This window comes from Peromyscus eremicus, chromosome 1 (assembly GCF_949786415.1).
Source record: "Peromyscus eremicus chromosome 1, PerEre_H2_v1, whole genome shotgun sequence".
NCBI lineage: Eukaryota > Metazoa > Chordata > Mammalia > Rodentia > Cricetidae > Peromyscus > Peromyscus eremicus.
This window is the reverse complement of record NC_081416.1, coordinates 82044012-82069839: the sequence shown is the minus strand read 5'-3', so window position 1 is coordinate 82069839 and position 25828 is coordinate 82044012. Positions and strand designations below refer to the sequence as shown.

The 25828-nt window shown below is 40.3% G+C and overlaps 1 protein-coding gene across 1 annotated transcript in view; it reads left to right on the top strand.

The window, feature by feature from the left end:
* The window catches only part of LOC131907720 (phospholipid-transporting ATPase ABCA3-like), an 86714-nt gene extending 61991 nt beyond the window's left edge, over window positions 1-24723 (top strand). The window contains exons 22-30 of the mRNA XM_059258853.1: window positions 1806-1964; window positions 4559-4737; window positions 11931-12056; window positions 12734-12928; window positions 17399-17586; window positions 18238-18408; window positions 18751-18941; window positions 23870-23943; window positions 24533-24723. Coding sequence (XP_059114836.1) covers window positions 1806-1964; window positions 4559-4737; window positions 11931-12056; window positions 12734-12928; window positions 17399-17586; window positions 18238-18408; window positions 18751-18941; window positions 23870-23943; window positions 24533-24679 — 1430 coding nt within the window. The 3' untranslated portion in view covers window positions 24680-24723. The remainder of the gene's footprint in view (window positions 1-1805; window positions 1965-4558; window positions 4738-11930; window positions 12057-12733; window positions 12929-17398; window positions 17587-18237; window positions 18409-18750; window positions 18942-23869; window positions 23944-24532) is intronic.
* Window positions 24724-25828: the final 1105 nt, after the last annotated feature.

Below are 25828 nucleotides of genomic sequence, written 5' to 3'. Positions count from 1 at the left end.
ACACCTTGTGCATCAAATGACAGAAGGTGAAAAGGACAGCAAACCATATGAAAGCAAGTATCTCCAATGTCCATATTTGACAATGATCTATCATAATCTGTCCTAAAGAAAATACAACAAAAAAGACAGATATCCCCCCAATAAAGTGTATTGAAGGGCTTTAAATAGACAATTCCCATGAAAGATGTATAAATCCCAACTACATGAGAAGATAGATGTTCAGCCTAACTACACATTAGAAAATGAAATTTAAAGCTACAGTGGAATCTCAAAGGGTGGCACAAATTTGCCACATGAATCATGGCAAGACCTCAAGTGGATCCCTGAATTTTTTTTTTTTTTTTTTTTTGGTTTTAGTTTTTCAAGACAGGGTTTCTCTGTGTAGCTTTGCGCCTTTCCTGGAACTCACTTGGTAGCCCAGGCTGGCCTCGAACTCACAGAGATCCGCCTGGCTCTGCCTCCCGAGTGCTGGGATTAAAGGTGTGCACCACCACCGCCCGGCGGATCCCTGAACTTTCTAAGTGTAGGCTGGGGAATCTTGTGTGGCAGACCAACAAGAAAGCCATGCCGCTATGATTGGTACATGGTGTGATGTTTTTGGCATTCTTCTCTGATTGGTCAATACTTGGCCACAGAAGGTGGCATGCTTGCTAGGGGATAAATAACTTAATACCCATGCCTTCACATTGCATTTTGTCCATTTTCATCTTGCTCTATACCCCATTATGTCAGCTTTTAGCATGTTATCTCCCAAGGAGTCAGTTTACTCTTTAGAAGATATTTATATGTTCTGTGACAGATGCCAAGTGACTGCCCTTTAACATTATCCTGTAAGCTTTGGTATCTCCCAAAATGAGAAGCCAATGTCTCAAATTATTTTTGGCTTCCAGACTTTATGTACTAACAGAAATTATGACCTTCTTTATAATAGGCTTGTTGTGACATCAACCACTGAAAAAAACTGTGAAATACATAAGAACTTCTCATCCTCTACCATTTGTTCTTCTGAACCAGTGGCCAACTTTGTTCTTATAAATATGTAAAGTAAATATATAGATTATATATTGTTAAAATAACACATCAGAATAAAATGCCATGATGAAACATATTCTTTTTGTATAATTAATATGTATTTTGCCCACAATTAACACTTTATTTTCATTCCCAGCAATCTGAACTTGTTCTTTAATTTCAAAAGTGTGAATTCAGAGTGTTAACCCTTCAGTATGTTCCTATGTCCTTGCACACGCACTTACCAGCTGCTATGTTCTGTTACTCCTTAGAGAAACTTCACCTTTAAATTTGTTCCCTTAAAGACACATTCCTTCATTGATCAACCACTTCTTATCCACTCTTTACCATTGAGTCTTAAACTAAATTCCTTTAGGCAGTTTGGCTTAGAACTCTCACTGTGTAGCTCAAGCTGCTCTTAAACTCCTGATCCTCCTGCCTCAGCTCCTGAGTTCTAGGATTACAGGTACATACCGCCATGCCTAATGTAACTTTACTTCTTCATGGATCACCCAGGAAAGGAAATGCAAGAAGTAATGCCCATTGCTCTTCTGTTCTCTCAGATGACAGATTATATGCACATCAACTTCTTAAAGGGTTTTCCTAAGATGTAATCATTGAAATAAATTGTGTTCTAGGACATCAAAGGTAGACTAGATAATGACAAGAAATTAGAATTCTTTGCAAATAATACTATGCCTTGTAATTTTCTCAGTTTAATTTAGTCAGCTTGAGATATTCTCCACATAGTTCACTTTACATAAAGCATGCAAATGTTATCTTTTAAATCACAGATATTACGACCCGTACTAAGACACTCATAGTTGACTCGCTGCTGCTGTTACCCATTTATAACCTTGGGATGAGCATCTTCAAATACCATCACATCCAAAATATGAAGAAATGGTGTTCTTCACAAAATGTTACTGACACTGATTTGTGCTTAAACAAAAGTAAGTATCTGAGGTTCTCTGAGATTCACGAGAGTCAAGAACAATCACTTTACATGTAAACAACTTTCAGTGTCACTATGCATCTGTGCAACCACTCAAGGTACATGTTGCCCTCCTCTGTGTGAGAGTATACCCTGCACTATGTCACAAACACAGCCTTGGCTAAGATTAAAAATGTATACACATTTCTCCTGGTGAGAAGGGTCAGTCTCCAGAGAGAGGAGTTACATTCTGCACTGAATTTACATTTTTGTCAGTCTGCCCTGCCTACACACTAGTATTTAAAGGGAAGGTACCAAATCAATGTTGAATTAATTTTTGTCTAACATGGGGCTGGGCACACAAGAGACACTTAAATATTGGTGAACAAGTGATTAAAGGGTGGAAAGAGTTATTTCCGTGGCGAGAGAAAGGATGCAAGTTCAGTGCAGAGGCAGGGATAAACACTCCAGAGACGTCTACTGAGGAGGCTGCACACCTATTAGACACTCTGAAGTGCTTTCACACTCCTGGGGAAATGGAAAGATGGAAGGCAAGTGTGCCTAGAAAACATAAGCCAGGCTCTAAATGTCACAGTAAATGTGGGTTTGTGGGACAGGAGAAAATAGAAGCAGTTGTGCCCCAAATTCCAATCATGCTAAGAAAGTTCAAAGGATGGAGCCAGAGGGGAAGCGAGAGAAGAGCGGGAGTCTGTGTAAAGTCTGGCGAAAGATACGGCAGGTGACATTATCAGCCTCATTTCCAATGTCTTGCCCCAGAATACAGCAAACAGTGTAAGAATAAGTGTGAATGGAAGCACAGTAGGTGTGTAGCAAAGAAGTCAGATCCTTCATCAATTCAGAAGAGTTAGGAAGTTTGAAGTCAAATTTGAGAGCAACAAATGGAAAAGTAAGTTCACAATGCTGGCTAGAGGTTTAGTGCTCTTTGAAAAGAATTAATAGAACAAGAAGTCTGGGGATCAGAGGAGACACATATGATCTGATCAGTTCTAGCCACCAGCTACACCAAGTTCATGTTTTCTGCAGGACAATCCAAAAGCAGCAGAACGCATGTTTTTCAAGTGTGTGCATAGAATGTTCACCAGTGCAGACCACAGAACAGTTCTCTTTAGTGCTTGTAAAAGTTTCTCTTTCTCTCTCTCTCTCTCTCTCTCTCTCTCTCTCTCTCTCTCTCTCTCTCTCTCTCTCTCTCTCTTTCTCTGTGTATGTGTGCCTATTTTATATTATTTAATGTCCCCAAGTTCCATTCAGGTTGTAACAAGTGACAAGAGTTCATCCTTTTATATGGTTGAATAGTACCCTTGCTTGTATATTATTGATACCATGTTTTTCCTGGTCTTCAGGAGATAGACATTATATTTTTCATTCCTTGGTCATTGTTAGTGTTGCAATAAGCACATATATACAGATGTCTCTTGCATTCCATTTCCTTCGGATATAAACATGGTACTGTTGCTACTGAGTCTTGGTAATTTTACAACTAACTTTTTGAAGACATTCATACATTTTTCATTTTCTATGCCAATTCATATCCAACCAATAGTCACCTCTCCTTTGCCTCTATATCATCATGAGCCCTTGATATCTTTACTCTTTTTAATCATAAGGAATGAGGTAATACTATTGTGGTTTCAAGCTATACATCTCTCATGATTAGTGATGTTGATTACAGGAAAGAAAGAAAAGAAAATTTTATATTTTAGCTGTGTTCTCCCATCCCCCTGCTTACACCCACTCCACACATTTTGTAGTTTTCAAGGCTCCATTTGTGCTCTGTTGTTATGGCTGTTCTTTGGGTCTCTTGGTTACTGGCTGTGCTCTGATTTAGGTATAGCCTTGGTCCCTTATCTAGAAAAATCACTTGATATAGAATATAATTAGCATAAAATGCCACTGATCTGGCTGGACCAGGGATTTTTTTTCTCATACTATAGCAGATTCCTCCTGGAGTGGTGCTTAAGCCACATGGGAAGAGATGGGATGATGGTATACCTGAAAGCTAGCTCTCTTTGAAATCAATCCAGGTTAGCTCTGCCCACCTCTTCTGGGAGCAGAGAGAGCAGCTAAGCTGAAGAATTGTGTTGGCTGGTAGTGTACTGCTGCTGGCAGGTGTATTTCTCATTCAGTAAAATGGTTCTATGGGACTCTGTTTGGCCTGCTTACTTCCATTGTATTTGACTCTGTGTGTGGTCCAACATTAAGTTTTCCTGCTAGTGTTCCCAGTAATTGAGAAAAGATTCAGAATTCCCAAAAGGCTCCTTAGAATGATAGGGAAACTAGGTATCTGCTCTCCACATTCTCTTTTGCTTGGGGGTGTTTCTTCTGTGTGCTGTCATGCCATCCCATGGGAAGGGAATTGAGAACCATTCCATAGCAGTGCATTTCTCTAAAACAATTGATATGGATTTTTATTCAGGCCCATGGAGCACAGCTATGTCTCCTTATTTTCATATGTTTGGTGGGTTACAGCAAAGCATTTCTGCTAATAGCTGACAGTTGGTCTGCTTGTGAGGGGAGTGAAGGCAGGGATCTCCCACTCCAGCACCTTGGCAACATCTCATTCTGTTAACGTTCTTTTGTTGTTCTTCTCACCAGTAATGAAAATTTCCATCTACAGTATGGACAAAAATGCAATTGGAAGGCACATAACTGCCTTGGCTGCCACAGGAGTGCTATACCTCCTCCTCATTTTCCTTCTGGAGTTTAGCGTATGGAATTTAAAAACATTCATATATCGCTATGTTTTTTTTGGAATCTATAAGATATTTAGTAAGGTAAGTAGCAGAATACAGACCTTAGATATCCATTTTAAAATATATTTTTATTTTTTATTGAAAAAAGTTTTTTATACCATATATTCTTATCATTGTCTCCCCCAACTCCTCCAAGATCCTCCCCATCCACCCAACTCTATGCCCTTTCTTTCCTCCCTCTCTTTAGAAAACAAACAGCCAAAGAAACAAACTGGAATAGAAAAAAAAGTAGAAACACAGACACACAGCCCATAAAATCACAAAATTGGAAGCTCTATTATATAAGCAAAAGGCCAGTAAGACAAAATATGCCTGAACAAAGCAATATGAGACAAAAAAAAATCTAGAAAAATACCTTTGAGTTCATTTTGTGCTGGTCATCTACTGCTGGGCATGAGGGCCTGCCCTCAAGTGTGGTTTATAAACCCAGTGAGACTCCGTTGGAGAAAACTAATTTTTCCTTTTTCAAGTGGATGTCAATTGGAGATAGCTTCTTGGTTAGAGATGGGAGATCTCGTCTACTTCCCCCTCTCAGTGCTGGGATGCTGTCTCACTTGAACTGTGCGGGCCCTGTGCATGCTGCCATAGTCTCTGTGAGTTCATATGTGTGACCATCCTGTGTGTCTAGACAGCCATGTTTCCTTGGTGTCATCCATCCCCTCTGGCTCTTCCAATCTTTCTGCCTCCTCTTCCACACAGCTCCCTGTCTTAGTGTTCTATTGCTGTGAAGAGCTACCATGACCACAGCAAGTCTTTAATTGGGGCTGGCTTAGAGTTCAGAGGTTCATTCCATTATCATCATGGTGGGACACAGCAGGGTGCAGGCAGACATGGTGCTGGAGAAGTAGCTGAGAGTCCTATATTTTGTAGGCAACAGGAAGTGGTGTGAGACACTGGGCAGTATCTTGAGCATATATGAGACCTCAAAGCTCCCCCCCCCACAGTGACACACTTCTTCCAACAAGACCACGCCTACTCCAACAAGGCCACACCTCCTAATAGTGCCATTCCCAATGAGCTTATGGGGGCCAATTACATTCAAACTATCACAGGGGCCATTCTTATTCAAACCATCATATTCCCTGAGCCCTTAGGAGAGGGGTTTGATGAAGACGTTCTATTTAGGACTGAGTGTTTCAAAATCTCTCGCTCTGTACATTGTCCAGTTGTGAGTTAGAGGTAACTCTTAAAATGCGAAGCACATACATACATACATATGCTTAACTCCATTACTGGATTTATTGGCTTTATCATCATGACCAAAACATCTGATAGAACAACTTGAGGAGTTTGCTCATGGCTTCCAAGGCTTCACTCACGGTTGCCTGGCACCATGTGCTTGGGCAGAACATCATGGAAGCAGGAGTGTATGGCTGAGGAGATTTTCACCCCATGTCGAGTAAGCACAGAATGAAACAAAAAGGGTCCAAGGACAAGATGCTCCCAAGGACCTACTTCCTCCAGCTCAGTTCTACCCCTTGGTTCCCAAATAATGCCACACCCTGGAGACCAAATATTGGTGGAAGTACTAAGGCAACTCCACGTAGTTAAAAGGGACGTTTATTTGGGAGTTTTACTTGCAACAAGTAAAGGGATAGGTTACAGGGCCTGTGAGAGGTGAAGTGCAGCCCAGTGGTGTTCTCCGGAGAACTCTGCTCAGTCTACCATCCAACATCCAGTATTACCAGGACCAAGAGAGCTGGCACATCCGGATCTCAAGTCTTAAGGGCTCCTGTCTTGATCCCACCTCAGGGGCAGGCCATAGGTAGGCGTGATAGTTACCAGAAGCCTCACTTGGGGTAATACTTCCAGGTCAAAGCTGGAACAGCTACCCACTACAACCAAACCAGTGGAAAACATTTCATACTCAAATCATAACAGTGGATCAAGGAAATCAATCTCTGTTGACTGACATCTACATGAATCAGAAGTCTACATAAAATGTGAATTTGTGATTTTATTTTAATTTTAATACATTGATTATTGTTGAAATTTTTCCTTTGAATAATCCGTATGTTAGGTGCACATTTCCTCCCCAGTCTGCCCATTTGTCCCAATTTGGCTCTGGCTATTGTAAAAGCTCTCCTAGGTTGCCAATCCACAGAACACATATTCCAGAGAAAGGCTGTGTGATAGGTATTCCCATCATGCAGCATGCCCTAGACTTATGTATAGGGCTTGTTAAACTATAAATTGCTGCTCTGCACCTCCTGTGTTTCTGACGTAGTCAATTTAGGGTATGCCTTGAAAATTTGCATATGTAGCATGTCCCCCAATGATTCTGCTGCTGCTCATAGAAATGAATATTGAGATTAAGTGAGGTATAGAATGCAGGAGTTTCCAGGCTGTGTTGTATAGGTTGGACAGACCTCAAAATACAGACTCAGCCTTGAGGACAGCACTAGTGGCAGCTTGGTTTCCAGAGCTGATGAGAGTCTCCTATTCAGTTGAGACACTCATCTACAGAATGAAGGAAGAATTACCTTAATGGTGGGGCATAGCCTCAGGACTAGGGAATCAGGCCAGATCAGCATATAGCTGGCCAACAGTAGAAATATTGCTCCTTGGAAGTAAAACCTGATGCTCAATTCCAGGGTTGTAATACATTTGAAAGATATCCCTCAAGTGCCACTGTTGCTCAACGTAACAGTGAATACTGGACAGCACTCAATTTCTTTAGATGTCTGGGAGGAACAAGCAGATCCCAGGTCTTGGAGGAGAGGTAAAAGGAGAAATCTGTAGGTATTCCAAAGAAAGAGCCCCAGGATGGGAACCAAATCAGAGACTAGACAAATACCAGTCATGGGAATAAGATTTTTGATAAAAGGAAATATGAAATGCTGGGACTATATCTAATAGGAACCAAACTAAGTTCTGGCAATTGTGTGATACTTAAGGTAGTAAATTCAAGGCATTGGGTGGGTGGGGGGTGTCAACTCAGGCAATGAAGTCTATTCAAAGAACTGCAAATGGATTCCACAGGTCAAGACCTGAGTGCAGGTAGCCTCTCGATGATGACAGACTAAGTCGGGGAAATCCTCACAAGTGCTAGGAGGACACAGGACTATCTTGAGACATTAGGGGATGATCAGAAGAAGAATCATTTGTTTACAATTGATTTTTGTATATTTGATGTTTGTTAGAAATTTGTGGTTTCTCCCCCACCTACTCTTTTTCATTTTATTTTATTTTACTCCATTAGCCATGCTAGGGCCTCACTAGTTTTGTTAATATCTCCAAAGCACCAAACTTTAGGTTTTTGGGGTTTTTTTTTAACCTTTTTTTTTTTTTACATGTTTCACCCGATTTCACTGATCTCCATTCTTACCTTCTGAAATTTCTAATCCATTCTCTTATGAGGCCATAACAACAGACATGGAGACTAATTTTCAAAACAAGAAGTTTGAAGATAAGTCATAATATAGAGGCCAAAATCTTTGACAAAAGTGTTAGCAACTTGAATTCATGACTTGGCCAGGTTTATACATAACAACAGTGTAACAATCCAAAATAAAATCATCACATTAATAAAATTAGAAAAAAAATTGACAAGTTCAGAAAAACCATTTTGTAAAATTCATTATAAAATGTCTAGACAAACTAGAAATAGAAAAATAGAAACTTTTTAATGTGATAAAAGTGTAGTTACAAATGTATAAAAAGGTACAGCAAATATCATGATAGACTCTTGAAAGTTTCCCTCTTAGATCAAAGGAATATAAACATCTTCTTTCAGCTTTTGTATGCAACTATTTCCTGCTGATTGTAGCCAGTGTGATAAGATAGAAATAAGATATAAGCATAAAGTTTGGGAAAAAGAGATATAAAATTCATTAGAGATGGCAGTATTGTATATGATCTAAGGAAATCTATAAACAAGTATTAGCATTAACATTACTAAATGAAAAGTCAGTATAAATGAGTATAAAAGTCAGGTATGTATTGAGATGCTATCCACAAAAAGTAAAACACAAAAGGATCCCACTTAAACAGCACAGAAATTAAAAAAAAAATAACTAAGATGAACTCTAACAAATAATATGGAAAACTTTCACACAGAAAGTTATAATTTGGAAGACCAAAGGAGAGTTACATAAATGTAGCAACATACCATGATCATGCTAGGAAACTTGACAATGATAAGATGATTGTTCCTTGTCAGGTCTGATTGAACAGACAATGTAATCTCAGTTCATATCCCAGCCAAGCGCATGTTTTCAAGTTCTGGAGATTTGCTGACCAGAAGACTCTAAATTTTGCAAGTGTGGGAAAAGTAAAGGACCACAGATAACTAAGGAAATCTTGAGACAGAGCAAAAGGAGGCCATCACACAGATCAGTATTTCTTTAAACTTTAAGGGATTGGCAAGATGGCTCAGCACACAAAGGCACTTGCCCCACACACCTGGTGATACAAGTCCATCCAAGGTGGAATAAGGGAAGGAACTTTACAAACTCATCCCCTGACCCACACACATGCAGTGGTACATGCCACTCCACACAATTAATTAATTAATTAATTAAACCTCTAAGAATGAAGCTAGTCGAAACAACACATCAAGAAAAATATATGTTCCAGGAAGGAGCCACACTTGTCTATGTGCGGCCCTTGTCGTCAGCTAGGGATTGCCTAGAAATGCTAATTCTTAATCCTTACCCCAAACCTAGTAAATCAGATGCTGTACTGGTAGAAACTGGCATTCTGTGTTTTTGCAAAAGATTTATTGATTTCATTTTATGTGTATGTGTGTCCCTGTGTGTGTGTGTGTGTGTGTGTGTGTGTGTGTGTGTGACCACATGTGTGTAGGTGCCTGTGGAGGACAGAAAAGTAGGTTGGATCCCTGTAACTAGAGTTACATGTTTTTGTGTGTTTGATGTGTGTGCTGGGAACTAGCATGGGTCCTCTGCTACAGCAGCAAGTGCTCTCAATAGCTGGGCCATCTCTCTAGCCCACATAGTACATTTTAAGACACCACCTATATAAAACCAGTGCATGCTGTAGCCCGAGAACAACTGGAATAAGATGTCTAGAGACAGACAGGGGCACAAATACATAGTAATATGGCTTGTGGCAAGCTTGGCACAGAGTACAGTAGGGAAAGAACGTTCTCAATAAATGAAACTCCCACTCTTAGGTAAGCATCTGAAAATAATGAACTTTGACTCTGCCTTTGTCCCTTACAGATGAGTTATAGGTTTAACTCTTAGAGGCCCAACAGTAGAAATAAAGTTTTGTAACAACAGTCACAACTACAAACGAAAGGAAAAAACCTCATGGTAGCAAAAGATATCAATCATGAAGTGAGTGAATAGGCAGGTCACAGTGGTTTCTGGATCAAATCAGTAAGGAGAAGGCAGACACAGCTTGATTTAAAAACAGGTAAGATTTAGATACTGGCCACACAAAATCTACATATCCCATAAGCATATATAAAGGCATATTATGTGTCTTAGGGTTTCTATTCCTGTGAAGAGACATCATGACCACAGCAACTTTTATAAAGGAAAACATTTAATCAGGGCTGGCTTATAGTTTTAGAGATTTAACCCATTATCATCATGGTGAGAAGCATAGCAGCATGTAGGCAGACATGATGCTGGAGAAGGAGCTGAGAGTTCTACATCTTGATCAGTAGGCAACAGGAAGTGAACTGTCACACTGGGCATAGCTTGAGCATATGAGACCTCAAAGCCTGCCCGCACAGTGACACACTTCTTCCAACAAGGCCATACCTTCTAGTAATGCCACTCTCTATGGGTCAAGCATTCAAACACATGAATCTATGGGGGCCATACCTATTCAAACTGCCACACTATGTTCTATTTATAAGATAAAAGTATATAAGAGCCACTGAGGGACACCACAATATATACATCAAAATGTAGGTTTATACATTCCTCAGGCACACACACATACATGACAGAAATGCATATATTTATCCTCTAAAGATATGTGTGTGGAATGTATATTTATAAAAATATGTGTAAAATATGTAAAAGAATGTTTGTACTGCATTAGCCATAAAAGAACAGGACAAAAGCCTCATTATTGTAAGCTCTATAATGGACAAAAATGTGTCTTACAGCAGGCAGTGGTGAGAAGGGACAGCCTATAACTTGCTCACATATGATTTGACACAAAAGAAACTAGACACAATATAGGTGAAACTAGTGTGTAATAGATATGTATGGTGTTATAAGCTGAGAAAGTGAGGACTGTAGTTATTGTCAGAATATTTTTTCTGGAATGAAAAGCACAGCCAGACACACACTTTGTGAAAATCCATGAAGAGGTAGGCTGTGATTTATTCATCTATCTGGAAATATGCCAGACTTCAGGAGTTGACACTAAAAATGGCACTGAGTAAGGTCTAGAGTAAAGACAATGAACCCAATGTTAGTTTCTTACCTTTGACCAGGGAACCAAAGTTGTTTAAGGTGCCACCCTTAGGAAACGCTAACCTTAAGCAGAGCTACACTGTAAACTCTTATTTAAGTCAAATATTTAAGTTTTAAGATAAGAAGTCTATCACTTGAAATGAACTAGATACATGGGCTGGCTTTTCAAGCTCCCTTCACCCTGCATCGGGTGGAGTGGCCTTTCCTCCCTCTCTGTTCCCTGCTGTGAGTGGACTGCTGAGCTTCTGTTTATGGATTTCACCTCAGCCATTTCATACACTGAACTGTCCCTTAGTTCTCATTTTCTCTGAGAAAAGACTTCAATTTTTTAATAAAAGGAAACATATAATTTGGCTTACAGTTTCAGAGGGTTAGAGTCCCTGATGGCAGAGCAAAGGGAGAGAGCTGAGAGTGTACATCTTGATCCCCAACCACAAGGTGGGGGATAAAAGGGGGAGAGAGAGAGAGAGAGAGAGAGAGAGAGAGAACTGAAAATAATATTTCTCTGATTGTTCATCTATACTTTATTATTAGCAAACAGCTTTTTAACCATAATCAATGGTATTTGCTGTAGCTGTAGTTTTTGTGACATCTGCTTTGAGAGAACTCTGCTTGCTCATGGCAGGAGGCCTAGTTTCTAAGCTTTGGAAATGGGAAATAAGTTTTTACCAGAGAGCTGTGGTCATATGCAGGAAGTCTCTTGACTTTCGTTTTGATACTCTGAAATAATCCTCCAGTTTAACATCCATAAATTCATCCAGTGTAGACCAGATGCTCAAATGGTACTCACTGTCCATTCTCGTCTTCACAATACAGGCTAGAGTGTCCAAGGAGTTATCCGGGGAATCTGAAGATGAAGATGTACAAAATGAAAGGAAGACTATCCTGAAGTATCCTCAGAAGGCACTGAAATCTACTGTGCTCATAAAAGAGCTCATAAAGGTATTGTCTGTAGATGTAACCAACCGTCTTATTAAATAAGAAACACAGAGCCGATTCAGAGAAGAAAGCCAAGAGGTCAGAGCTAAGAGCCTCACCCTTCCTGCTTCAGCGATCCTCTTCAGCCAAAAGAGCTCTCTGAAAAGGAGCTACTTCCTGTGTGTTTGTCTTTATAGCCTTTCTGTTCTGCCTTCTCATTGGTTGTAAACCCAAACACATGACTGCCCTCGTCACTGCCTGTCTGTAGAGACTTCCAGGTCTTCTATGGTTGGTATTGAGATTAAAGGCATGTGTTCAAGGCTGTATCCTTGAACACACAGAGATCTACCTAGCTCTGTCTACCAAGTGCTTGGATTAAAGGCGTGCGCCACCACCGCCACGCTCTTGCTATGGCTCTAATAGCTCTGACCCCCGGGCAACTTTATTTATTAACATACAATTAAAATCACATTTCAGTACAAGTAAAATACCACCATAATTGTCAGTGGCCAGCATATGGCTCCATTCCCTAAGATGAGCACCAAGGGCTCACTGTGGGCCTTTGGGATCTATGGCCATTCTCTAAGTAGGGTTCTTATGAAACTTTCTGAAATACTGTGGTCTGTAAAGGTTTGAAACTTTGTGTTTGACCCATCCAAATACATAGTTTCCATGTGTTTTGTGTTTTCTTTGTTTTTAAGATATATTTTAAAATACCACCCACTCTGGCTGTGAGAAATATCTCTGTCACCATTCACAAGGAGGAGTGTTTTGGATTGCTTGGACTAAATGGAGCTGGAAAAACTACTACCTTTGAAATTCTGACTGGAGAAGAGATTGCTACGTCTGGGGATGTGTTCATTGAAGGCTACAGCATCACCAAAAATATCCGAAAGGTATGCTAGTATGCAGTCTGAAGGTGAGAAGCATGATGACTTAGGGGTGCTGAAGGGGAACAAATGGTAGGAGATCCCAAAGAGGAATTGTGACAGGTGTTGAGATGATTCTGTGCATTCCATCAGACACTTCTGGGAAGAGAAGTAAAATGTAAGGGGACACATGGGGGTATGTAGGGCAGTGTTACCTTGAGAGCTAAGTCACAAATATGCTCTGAGTGAATCACGACCTCTCTCAGCAGCAACATCAACACACCACACAATGTCCTTGGTGTGTGTGTGCAGACCCAATAGACTCGGAGTCTCCAGCCTAGTATTTAAGAAGAAAATTGAGGTTCCCAGTCCAAGCCTAATAATTAAAACTCTGAACCAGATGTGCATGGTGGCACATGCTTTTAATGCCAGCACTCAGGAGGCAGAGGCATGTGGCTCTCTGGAGTTCTAGGCCAGCCTTGTCTACACAGTGAGACCCTGTCTCAAAAAAAAAAAAAAAAACTGAACTGGAAACCAACTGACACCCCAAATTAAGGCACTGAGAAAGTGAAAACAGCTAATCACCACCAAGTACCAGGACAGGATCAGGAGTGCCCAGTGTCCAAGCCTGACAATCCGAGTGTGGATACCCAGAGCCCGCATAAAAGCCAGATGCAGTAGGACACTCACAGGTAATCCCAGCATTCCTCTGGCAAGAAGGCAGAGGAAAAACACAGCCTCAAATACGGTAGAAGTTGTCCTCTGACCTTGTGTGAGTCCCCAGACTCAGATCAATGTGAGCACATAGACACATAGACACAACCAACCCAGACAAAACAACTTCAGAGTAGAAATTCCTGGGGGAGGGGGGACTATAATATTGGAATAGAAAGAACTGAACCTTTAATGATGAATTACTGGAAGCTCAGGCAGAACACATCTTCAACTCTTCAGCAGGCAAGGACACAAACCTTCAACAGGGAGCTGGTCATCTGGCTGGCCCACACTTCTGTGAATTTTATCTCCTCCAACTCAACCAGGTTCTTAGTGTGACTGACAGAGAAAAATCCCTTAGACAGCCTGCAGGAGGAAAGGAAACAGGAACCAATACACAGCACATTCTGTCCTTAAGAAGTCTGCACACAGGAGGAGTTGTTTAACCAGAGCCTGAAAGAGCAAGGTGAAGGAAATGCTCAACTCCAACAAGCTCAGGCCATTAGTCCCACCTAAACGGAAGAGGGAGAATCGAGAAGCACCTACTTAAACCACGTTAATTGATGAAGCTACAACTTCAAGCATTGTAGTCGACATAATCAGAGAGAATAGACATCCTTGCCTTGTTCCTGATTTTAGGATTTGTTGGACTTTTTTTGTTTTTCAAAGAATGCACCTATAATAGGAGAATTGAAATGATCCATGCCTATCTTAGACATATGACCTAGCTCTCCAATTAGAAAAGAACTCCGCTGAGGTTATTTCCTGACTCCCTTCATTATTATGCAGTTGTACTTGACATTTATTGAAAAATTAATATGAACCAAGAAACTTGAGAGTACTTAAAGTACATTACTGTGCTGAATACAATACCTATTGAAGCGGGTATATAAATAGCTTCCACGGCAGACGAGTCTTCTAATTCATAGCGCTTCAGCTGCAGTTAGGCGGTGTTAAGCCCAGCTTCTATAGTAATCTTAATTGTGGCACGGTTCACTTTTAGATGTTGGGTCTGGTCTTGTGTACGCCGGTGCGGGATGAGTGTTTCCTATTGCTGGAACAAAGCTTGTTCAGCTCTTCTCCTTGCAGGTTCTAAGAGTGTTCATGGACTGTTATTTTAAGTTCTCTTTTATGTTTGGAAATTTTCAAAATAAAATGGGGGGAAACATTTATGGCAGTCTCTTATTTTCTTCAAGTGATCAACATAGCTCTTCTGCCATCTGGATATGCTAATTTCAGTATCAGATATATATTTTTTCTGATTGCCCACCACTTTGTTGTATGCCATTTGTAACTGCTTATTAATTTGTATACTCAAAAACATATATATATATATATATATATATATATATATATATATATATTAAATTTCTGTTACATTGTTTTTAAAGCATAATGTTCGGGAGTAATTTAAGACCTCGAACAAACAAGGAAATTGGTTTACTGGGAAGATAAATATTTTTTTAAATTTCAGAACATTTTAAACTAAATTTATGTTTCGGGATTCTCTGGGACTTGTTAGACAACGTGAGAGGAAATGTGAAGGCCATGTGTGGGGTTAGCTCCATGCCCAGAGGTTGCAATGGGTCGATTTCCTTCCATTTAGCTTTTCCAGGATGAGTCAGGATGTGAATAAACCTAACCTGGTCTTTGTCAACACCTCCAGATACTGTCAGAAACGTGTACAGTGTAGGCTCATCCTCTGTATCCAGATACTTTGGAATCCCTGATTAACATGTCTTCATTTTTCAAATATCTTAGCTTTTTCTTATGTGTATCAATTATAAAATTTCTATTTCTCCAGATCTTTAAATGCTTTTAGAGAGAACACAGCTTTGACATTACAATTATTTCTCAGTATTCTTGACCTCTTAAAAATGTTGACCTGTTAATTAGTTTCCTTTTCAGGTCTTCCATATTTTAAATGATTTCTATTGTTGTGTTTTTGAGACAGGTTCTCACTGTGTAGTCCTGGTGGGCCTGCAGCTCACTATGTCGATTATGCTGGTTCTGAACTCACAGAGATCATCCTGCCTCTGCCTCCCAAGTTCTGGGATTCAAGGGTGCACCACCACACCCAGTACTGCATTATTTATTTATTTAGTCACAAACCTAGCTCTGAAAACAGGTTCATTACACAGATTCATGACCCTGTTGATGACTGTATTTAATCGTGGATCTTTCTCCTTGTTCCTCCCGCCTCTTCCTTTTCAGCATACCCTACGGGCCTGCACCACTACAACTGGCTGTTAGCCCTAGACCACCATACACCTGGACTTCATTTATCCATTCCTAAAATTTATCCATTTTCTAAAAATACACTTGGTTTCAATTTTAATTCTTTTTCATTATAGTTACAGCTTTCCAGTGCTTTAAGTGAGACATTAAAACATGTCTTACATAGATAGCATCATTCAGTATTTTTCCCCAAAGAATTAATCCACAAACTTAAGCCTGAATTTAAACAAATTAGTATGTATTCCTTCCATAGCTTTTGAGTTGACTTTTTAGTCATTTAGCTTATTTGTTTCTCCTCTGTGTCTGAAATTAGCCCTTTCACTGAAGCTCACAATGCTTAACATGTTTCAGAAATTGCGTTCAATTCCCTTAACCCATGAGTTAGGATTGTTCTCTGAGAACTTTGTTTGATAGTTCCAAAATACAGAGATTCTAAAACTATTAGTCTTCCAATAAAATAAACATTTGAACTGTTAATCACTTTACTGTTGACTTTTAATTGCACAGTGGGTAAATGATTTGTCTTTAGGTAATTTGTTTTCTGTAGTGTATTTTGTATGTTAATTTATGACTAACATGTCTAAAATAAAAGCTAGGATCCCAACTACAGTTACTTATATTTTAGAAAATGCTCAAAAAGCCACATTACACATAAGAGAATGATTAAGGACTCCACCGAAGTGATTGTTTATATTATTCTATTATTAAATAAAACTCAGGTGTCAAGTATGGGGTAAAAACCTGATTGATTAGAGAAGCAGCTGATTAGTGAACAATGACGTCCTCTCTCTCTCCCTCCTCAATCCAAAGGGGCCCGCACATCTTTCTAAGCCCCTCCCTACTACTTCTCTGTCTCTCTATATGTCCTGGGTCCTCCAAAATCTCTATGGCTAATTCTGGTCAGCTAGTAGCCAGCTCTGCCCTCTGATTAAAGGTAAACTTTATTGTCAGTCTCAGGAGTGTCAGCGTGTGATCAAAGTATCCCACAACACTTCACTCATCCATTTACCATCACAACTAAGAAGTTAGGACCTTACTAAACCTAACCTAGATATTGCTAATCATCCTCTCACCCCTATAGCAGACTTCACTCTTGATATTCTGGTGTTCCCTTGGGACAGAAAAAATGAAGGTTTAATTAATGAAAAAAGTCCCAAGTTTCAAAAGCATCCATTTACTTGTTGAGGGTAGACTTCACACCACTGATTACAAAGACTATACAGGTTGAGCAATGGAAGATCAGCCTCCTCCAGGCAAATATACTTCTATGGCTCTAGCTCTGATATCAGCTTCTAAGAGTTATCCTGGGCACATGCACCTTCATGTATGAAGTTCTTCATGCGTTAGAGTTCTAATACATGCAGTCACCCCCAGCCATAGTGATTCTGTGACCACTGGAAGACACACAATTCCTTGCTAGAAGTGCATCAGTTTGTCCCAGGGCCATAGGCCAGAAAACTTTGCGTTTTTTATTTTCTCCATATTCACTGTGTGATGCTCAGTGTGGTAGTTATCTTATCTCTGTCATTATTCTTTAATTTTTAGGTTAGGTCAAAAATTGGCTATTGTCCACAATTTGATGCCTTGCTGGATTTCATGACCTCTCGGGAGATATTGACCATGTATGCCAGGGTGTGGGGGGTTCCAGAGAAGAATGTTAGACCCTATGTGGACAACTTGTTGGAAATGCTGTACCTGCAACCACAAGCTGAGAAGTTTATTTACACTTTGAGGTGAGGTAATATGCTGGTGCTCCCATTGCAACAGTATTCTGACGCCTTTCATGTTTGGAATGAATTGCCAACAGTCTAACCAAGCTCCATAACAGACAGGCAAAGACTGGTGTACTCACGAGTTCTGCAATGAAGCAGACCTTAGCAGCATTGCACCTTCGCTTTGTAGAGATAATAAACTCACAAACCTGGTTCACTTGGAATTCTAGCCAGTGAACTAGAAAAACGAGTGTCTCTCTTCCTGTCTGCTGTGGCTGTTTATCTCCTCATAAAGGACAAAGATGATGTTCTCTGTATTGTTCTGCCTGGCCACCAGGTAGCTTATATGTTAGGAAAATTCCAAGGAACTGCAAGAATGAGAATTTAACTGATAGTATAGCTAAAAACAAATTGGGGGAAAAAAAAGTCATCTTTCTGCATTGCAGATGAAAGTGAATTGCTGTGTACAGTTGGGTTAGGTCTCACGTCCTAGTACAGTTACATGTAATCAGCGCTTTTTAATGTTTTTTAGCAAATGTACTCAGTCCTGAAATCTTAGCAGTTTTTCTTCCTCTACATAAAATCCGAGTGTTAATTAGATGTGTTACCTACTAAATTACTGTAACGTAAAGCTATATGTGCTGCCGCTTCTGCTCTCCCTTGACTCTGAAGTGGAGGAAACAAACGTAGGCTGAGCGCCGCTATTGCCGTAACGGGAAGGTCATCAGTCGTCTTCCTGGATGAGCCGTCCACTGGCATGGACCCGTTAGCCCGGCGCATGCTCTGGAACACAGTGATAAGGACCCGAGAGAGTGGCAAGGTCATCATCATAACCTCTCACAGGTGTGGCTCACGTGGGGTGGGGCAGAAGTCTATGACTATGAGAGGGAAATCTCTGGGGCCAGGAATAGTGTATAGAAAATTTGCCTGAGTATGCGAGCTTCTTATGGGTGAAATCCTAAGTACTATTTGAATATATAAGGGAAGGATATTCATGAGCTCTTCCATTTGAAGACTTGCTCCTCTACTGTTTTGAATTTTGAAATGCCTCCATTCCCTATGGCCCTGATAATAGGCAAATGAAAAAAACATCTCTTCAAAGGGGATCACAAAATATCGGGTATTTGAATATCCTCCCACAGAGATCATTTGGCCTTATGTCCTTCTGGCATCTTGTTTTTCTAGTATGGAGGAGTGTGAAGCTCTCTGTACCAGGCTGGCCATCATGGTGCAGGGAAAGTTCATGTGCCTGGGTAGCCCTCAGCATCTCAAGAACAAATTTGGCAATGTTTACACCATGACTATCAAGTTCAAAACTGGCACTGGTGACAAAGTGATAACGGATTTTAATAAATTTGTTACCAACGTTTTCCCAGGTAAGTCGGGTCAGGTTAACTTTGCCGGTTAAGCCGTCTCTGTTGCCTCACCACCTCCATGCTGTGTGTCTCTAACAGTAGTTTCTCATGAGCTTTTGGTGTGTCTGACACCCAATAATGAGGTCTTTTGTGTGTGGGGGGGGGGGACAGTTATTTGTGTCTGTAACTGTATCTGTTCGTGCAAAGAGTTCAAGAAAAATGGTATTTGTTAATCTCTTATGTGAATGAGTCAGATAGTTATCCATATGAGCGGGCATATGATTTACTATCTGAAGTCATAGAATTTAAAGTTTGAAGGTTTGGGTTTTCTTTACTTTTTTTTTTTTTTTAAGCAAAATTCCTATCCCATATCAGTCTTCTAGGACTGACTCCAATAGCAAACTATAGCTTCAACAGCATATAATTTAGCATATAAATTTTATATAATCTCAAGGAAATTTAAATGGCCAAAAGAATGAGTACCTTCAACAGCACGTATTTTCTCACAGCTTTGGAGGTCAGAAGTCCAAGGTCAAGCCGCCAGCAGCTTCGTCTGAGTCCTTTCTGGCTCACACTGCAGACACCGGCTTTCCCACTTTATTCTCATGGGTTGTTTTCCATATTTTTGCATTTCCCTGGTGCCCTGGTTTCTAGTTTTTTGTTGTTGTTGATTTTGTTGTTGTTTCTGCAAAGGGACACCAGACACAGCGGATTAGCAATGTCACACTTATAACCTCATTTAAACTCAATTACCTCCATAAAGACCCTATCTCCAAAGTCTCCTGGGGAGTTAGGACTTCAATGTATGCATTTTGAGAGATATAAAAATTCAGGCCATAACATAATCTAGAAAAATATTAAGTTCTTTTTGTCTTGTAATAAAAATTGTAACTCTGACCTTTTGTTGTCTCAGCCAGGAAATGGTTTTGAAATGCAAATGAGTATGGTTTCTTCCCTCTCAAGAATTCTGTTTCTGATGTTGGTTGGTCTTAAAAATCTGATAACTCAATGATGCCAAGAAATTTATTTTATAAATGTTATGACTCTAATGCAGTATTCATTTGAGAAGAAAAATTAAAAAGAATTCTGTTTCTATATGTTAAATCCAGCAAGAATCGTCTGCTGGTCACATGGTAGGGCACAGCCAGTCACAGGCTGTCCTTACTTTCAGTTTCTCACGTCTCCCTCCCAAACTTAAAGCACATTCCTAGCAGGATTCTAACATGGGTGGGTTTTTTCTTCATTTCTACCTTATTGGGCTCAGCAAAACATAACAGAAATTCCTCTGGAGTTAAGCTAAGGATTTGGAATTTTATAGTCTAAAGCAATAGGAAATAACGCAAGAGAAATTGGGATCACCAAGTAAATGACTAGTAGAACAGCTGTGGAGAATAGATGTGTGGAGACATCATCACCTAAGCACTGGTCATGGTAATAACGATGTGGTATGAAAATGCAGGTGCATATGTCCAAAAAGTTAAACATCTGCTTGTGTGTTCATTTGGCAGACATTTTTTGAGTACTCATTTTATCAAATTTTATTTTCTGTGGTGCCTTGTGATCCCAGAAATTCATTTACTATCTGCTGTTCTGAAGGAGGAATACCAAATACTAACTCCCATTAAGGATGTGAACACACATATGGGAATGTGGGTTTGAGAAATGTCTTAAGTGTAAGATGTCATTTCCCAGTCCTTCCCTATATTATTCTTGAGCAAATAGCTATTATATATGACAACAAAGGAGGGAACTGATGTTGGATGTATGCATTAACCCTTAAAAATAAGACATAAACATTAGCCAAAGGGCAGTTTCAATAAGCATTTCTAAAAGGGGTTACCACAAGAAAGCAGATGTTTTTAACATATAAATTTTATATAATCTCAAGGAAATTTAAATGGCCATATATTCATTCTATTAAAAAGTCAGAAATAGGATGAGTCTTTTATCTTTTATCTCTGAAAAGCAATGTGGGTAAAATTAAACTAGAATCTTGTAAAATTACAACAAAAGGTTTTAATGCAATAGTAGGCTCAAAAATAAAAGTAGAATATTCCCTCTTAGTCCCAAAGATAAAAGATTAATAAAAAGGAAGGGAAACATAAAAGAAATGAAACAGGCAAGTAAGCTATAAGAAAATATAAATCCTAGAAGCTAACGGCCATGGCATGGCTGGGATCTGAGGTGATGCCTTGGGCTACCTCTGGGGAGTGTGTACTGAGAGGGCCACATGAAGGCAGGACCTTCAAAGTGGACAAAAGTCAGTCCTTAGCAGCATCTTCTGACTCCCAGCAGAAGCCAACACAGCTCTGCTCTGGAGGAAAGCCTTCCTTAGCCGGGCTTGGAAGGGAAGAAGACTCAGAAGGGCACACGCGGCAGAGCTACCTCGCTGGTGTCTGTTATTTAATAGATCCCGGAAGACTCTCAGCTGGGAAGCTGCGGACATTATTTTGTCCTACTCCATTTCTTATATTCCTAAACTACAAGGCAACTCGTCTCCCATAAGCACAAAGAATTGAAAGGTCGTGGTTGGTCCCCACAGAAAAATGCTGCTAGTACAAAGTAGAATCCCTAACATGATGGGAGCACTTACAATGCTATAAAACAGAAAAATATTATCTCACAGTGTGAGCATAATAAGCCACAAGTGGGACAGCTATCATGAAAGAGTAACCGAGAAATTGCTTGACTAATAGAAGGATCTACAGCCAATAGCATTAGAGAGGATTTTCTCAGCAAAGTTTCATGAATATGTAACTACAGAGCAAGCATCATGCAATGTGCAGAGGGATGGAGACTGCAGAAAAGAACAATAGGAAAAAGGCAGACAGGTGTAGAGACACATTTGTGAGAAAGTAAAGAAAGACAAGCCGGTAGAAGCCAGCCACAAAGGGGCGTGAAGTCAGCAGAAGAGAAGCAATACGGAAACTTGTCAGCCATTGTCCCGAAGCCAAAGAAGACAAATCCAACATGAAAAAGTCAACCAGGTATCTGGAAAAACTGAGCACCAGGGCATATTCTAATGAAATCACTGCCCTTTGGTAATGGAGTACAGAGGTACAGCTCACTCTGCAGACCAAAAGCCAAGTCAGTGACAAGCAGAAGTAGACTGTGTGTGTGTGTGTGTGTGTGTGTGTGTGTGTGTATGTGTGTGTGTGTGTGTGTCTGTGGCTGTCTGTTCATATATATATATATATATATATATATATATATATATATATATATGCATGAGGAAGCCAGAAGAAAACCTCAGATATCGTTCCTCACAAGCTACCTATCTTACCTACACACACACACACACACACACACACACATGCATATGTGTGTAGTGTATATTTTTGTCCTGTGGGTATGTGTACCTATACATTCAAGTGTATGTGTATATATGATTGTGGAGGACAGAGGTCAATGTAGTCCTCAGGTCAATGAGGTCCTCAGTCGCTCTCTATATTTTGAGGCATTGTCTTTCACTGAAGTAATAAGGAGTAACCTGTCTCTGCCCTGCTAGGCTGGGGTTACAACCTATGCTACCACTGCCAGCTTTGATGTGGGGGCTGGGGACCTGAACTCAGGGCCTCATGCTTGTGTAGCCAGCGTTTTACCCACTGAGCCATCTCCCCAGAGATGGTGTTTGGTTTTTGTTGTGTCATGGTCTTTGACTGGTCTAGACCTCACCAAGTAGGCCAGGCTGGCTGGCCCGTGAATCCCAAGATCCACCTGTCTCTACTTCCCAGCACAAGGATTAGAAGTGAATGCCACCATACCCAGGTTTTTATGTGGGTTCTGGGGCTCAAGTCTAGGTCCCCATGCTTATATGGCAAGCACTTTACCAACTGAGCCATCTTCCCAGCCTTTGACAAGAATGTTTTAAGATTTGACAGCATGTAATATATTTTTTTTTAAAACTCAGGGAAGGAAAATTGCAAAAAACATTTTTAACTCCAAAATGATCTTAAAGATTCAGAGTCACAAAAACATGAACATAAGCATATCCAGGCATTATTGTTTCCATAAGTCATTTCTGAAAAATATGCAGGTGAAAGATTACAGATCAATTGAAAATGTTGGAGAAGCATCTGCATAAGAACTAACAGTGAGTGTTGGGCTGGGTTTATTAGGTAGTACACATCTGTAATTGATTTGTTATTATTTGACCTGAATGAGAGGTTTCCTGTGTGATGATTTTAAATAATTAAATTCTATGTTTGAAACAGTATATAATAAAAAGATTTATGTGACAATACATCCTTTAGGTCTAACAGTAAAGAAAATCTCACATCATTATAACTACATATGAGTTACTTTCAATTTTTAAAGCAAGTCAACTTAATATACAAATACACAATTCAGGTATAAACAAGTATTGTTCAAAATTCATAAAGGATACTACTGTTTTCCTTGTAACTGTACTAGTGAATTCTTACACACTTGTAAAGCAAACTAACAGGCTTTGGCGGTCTGTATGCAGTATGGGTATTTCCTTTCACGTGGCAGAGAGATTGTATAATCACAAGAATTATTATGGCAGTGTCTTCCTGCTCTCCAAAGCCACCATAGAAAGATGCACAGCCAGGAGTACATTGCCCCAGCCCACATTCTCAGCATTGGATTAGGAGTAAAGTCTCAATGTTAATTTTAGGAGGATCAGTATCTAACATTAGACATGTGAGTTGAAAAATATATGCTCAATAATTGCCATGTACTCCACATAATAATATGATTTCTTCAGTAATAAATCTTCAGAAAACATGAGCCATACTGTCCATGGTGGCTTGGATGAGAATGTTCCCCATAAGACGCAAGTTTCTGAGTACTTGGTCCTATCCACTTATATATAGACCCATTAGTCTCTTCACTGTATATAATAATATTATGTAAATGTACTATTATTTTGTCAGTTTTAAATGAAATCTGGAAGAATACTCACCTGTCCTATTTTCCTGTCTTAGGTAGTAACTTGAAGCAAGAGAATCAAGGGATCCTTAATTACCACATTCCCAGCAAGGACAACAGCTGGGGAAAGGTGATCAGAAACAGTGCCCTTCTGCCATTGCATGTTAGGGGAGCACTAATGATGGGGTGCTGGGGGTCCAGGCAGTGGAATCATGCCTGGCATTATGGTATCAGTAGTATATTTATGTTACTTTTCAGACACCTTTAGAATTTAGTTGCCTTTTATTTCTGCCCCTAAATCCTATGATTAGTCTATGTCCATCAAGAGAACTGAGACAGGCCGGGCGGTGGTGGCGCACGCCTTTAATCCCAGCACTCGGGAGGCAGAGCCAGGTGGATCTCTGTGAGTTCAAGGCCAGCCTGGTCTCCAAAGCGAGTTCCAGGAAAGGCGCAAAGCTACACAGAGAAACCCTGTCTCGAAAAACCACAAAAAAAAAAAAAAAAGAAAGAAAAAGAAAAAAAGAGAACTGAGACAGAGAACTGCCTGCTCTTAGTTTCTCGATTACCTATTTCTCCAGCTTTCCCCTCTCACCCTTCAGAGCCTTTTGTCCTCTAATGTGAACCCAGTGGACACTGGGAGAGGAAGGGGTGACTTCCCTGGGTCGGAGTCTGGAGGGAGCTTGTCAATGGTGACTGCATGTTTTCTGTTGCTGTTGAAGGTGTTTGGCATTCTGGAGAAAGCTAAAGAGCAATACAATTTAGAAGACTATTCCATCAGTCAGATCACCCTGGAACAAGTTTTCCTGACCTTTGCCAACCCAGATAACATAGAAAGTGATTCTGCAAAAGCAAAATCGGTGCCTTGAGATTCAGTTCCAGCCAGTAATTATGATGTCTTTATTCACCTGTACTGGGACGTGTGTGTGTGTGTGTGTGTGTGTGTGTGTGTGTGTGTGTGTGTATAAAACTTTGTGTAAATATGTTTACATAATAAAGACTTCCCTGCTGGAGAAAATGTAACCCCTCATTATAGACTTAGTCACTGGTGTATCTGGCATGTACAAATTTAAAGGTGTTGGTAATTCCCTCCTAGAAACATGAAAGAGCAGCATTTACCAGGGTGGAGACAAGGTCTTTTTCTGGAGTGTTCTGAGAACAGAGACATCCAAAAAGGATGGCAGTATAGATAAGACAACATGAAGAGCAATAGCATTGTGTTTTAGCAGCTACTTGGGCATAGGAGGAGGAAAAGGCCCAGGGCAAACCATCTTTCCCACCACATACACATATTCATGTAAGCACACAGCTAATGTCAATAATTAAAAGGTCAGTTAAATAGTAATTTCCCAAATTCAATTCAAGAGTATTTTTTAAGAGACATTGAACTTTTTTATTATTAAGAGATTTTCTATTTACTTTACATACCAACCACAGATTTCCCCCCTCTTCCCGCCCCTCAGTTTCCCCCTCAAATCACTCCCCATTCCTACCTCCTCCAAGTCAAGGTCTCCCATGGGGAGTCAGCAGGGCCTGGCACACTCAGCTGAGGCAGGGCCAAGCCCTCCCCCTGCACCAAGGCTTCACAAGGTGTCACATCCTAGGCACTGGGCTCCAAAAGGTCTGCCCATGCACCAGGGATGGATCTCCTTGCCTGGGCCCCCCCCAAATAGTTCAAGCTAAACAACTGTCTCATGTATCCAGAGGGCCTAGTCCAGTCCTATGGGTGCTCCACAGCTATTGGTCTACAGTTCATGGGTTTCCACTAGTGTGGCTGGTCATCTCTTCACATTTTCCCATCATGATCTCAACATGCCCTGCCCACAGAATCCCTACTCTCTCATTGATTGGATTCCTGGAGCTTGGCCTGGCACCCGGCCGTAGATCTCTGCATCTGCTTCCATCAGTTACTGGATGAAGGCTCTATGATGATAGTTAGGGTATCCACTAATCTGGTCATCGAAGTAGACCAATCCAGGCACCCTCTCGACCACTGCTATTAGTCCAAGGTGGGGTCA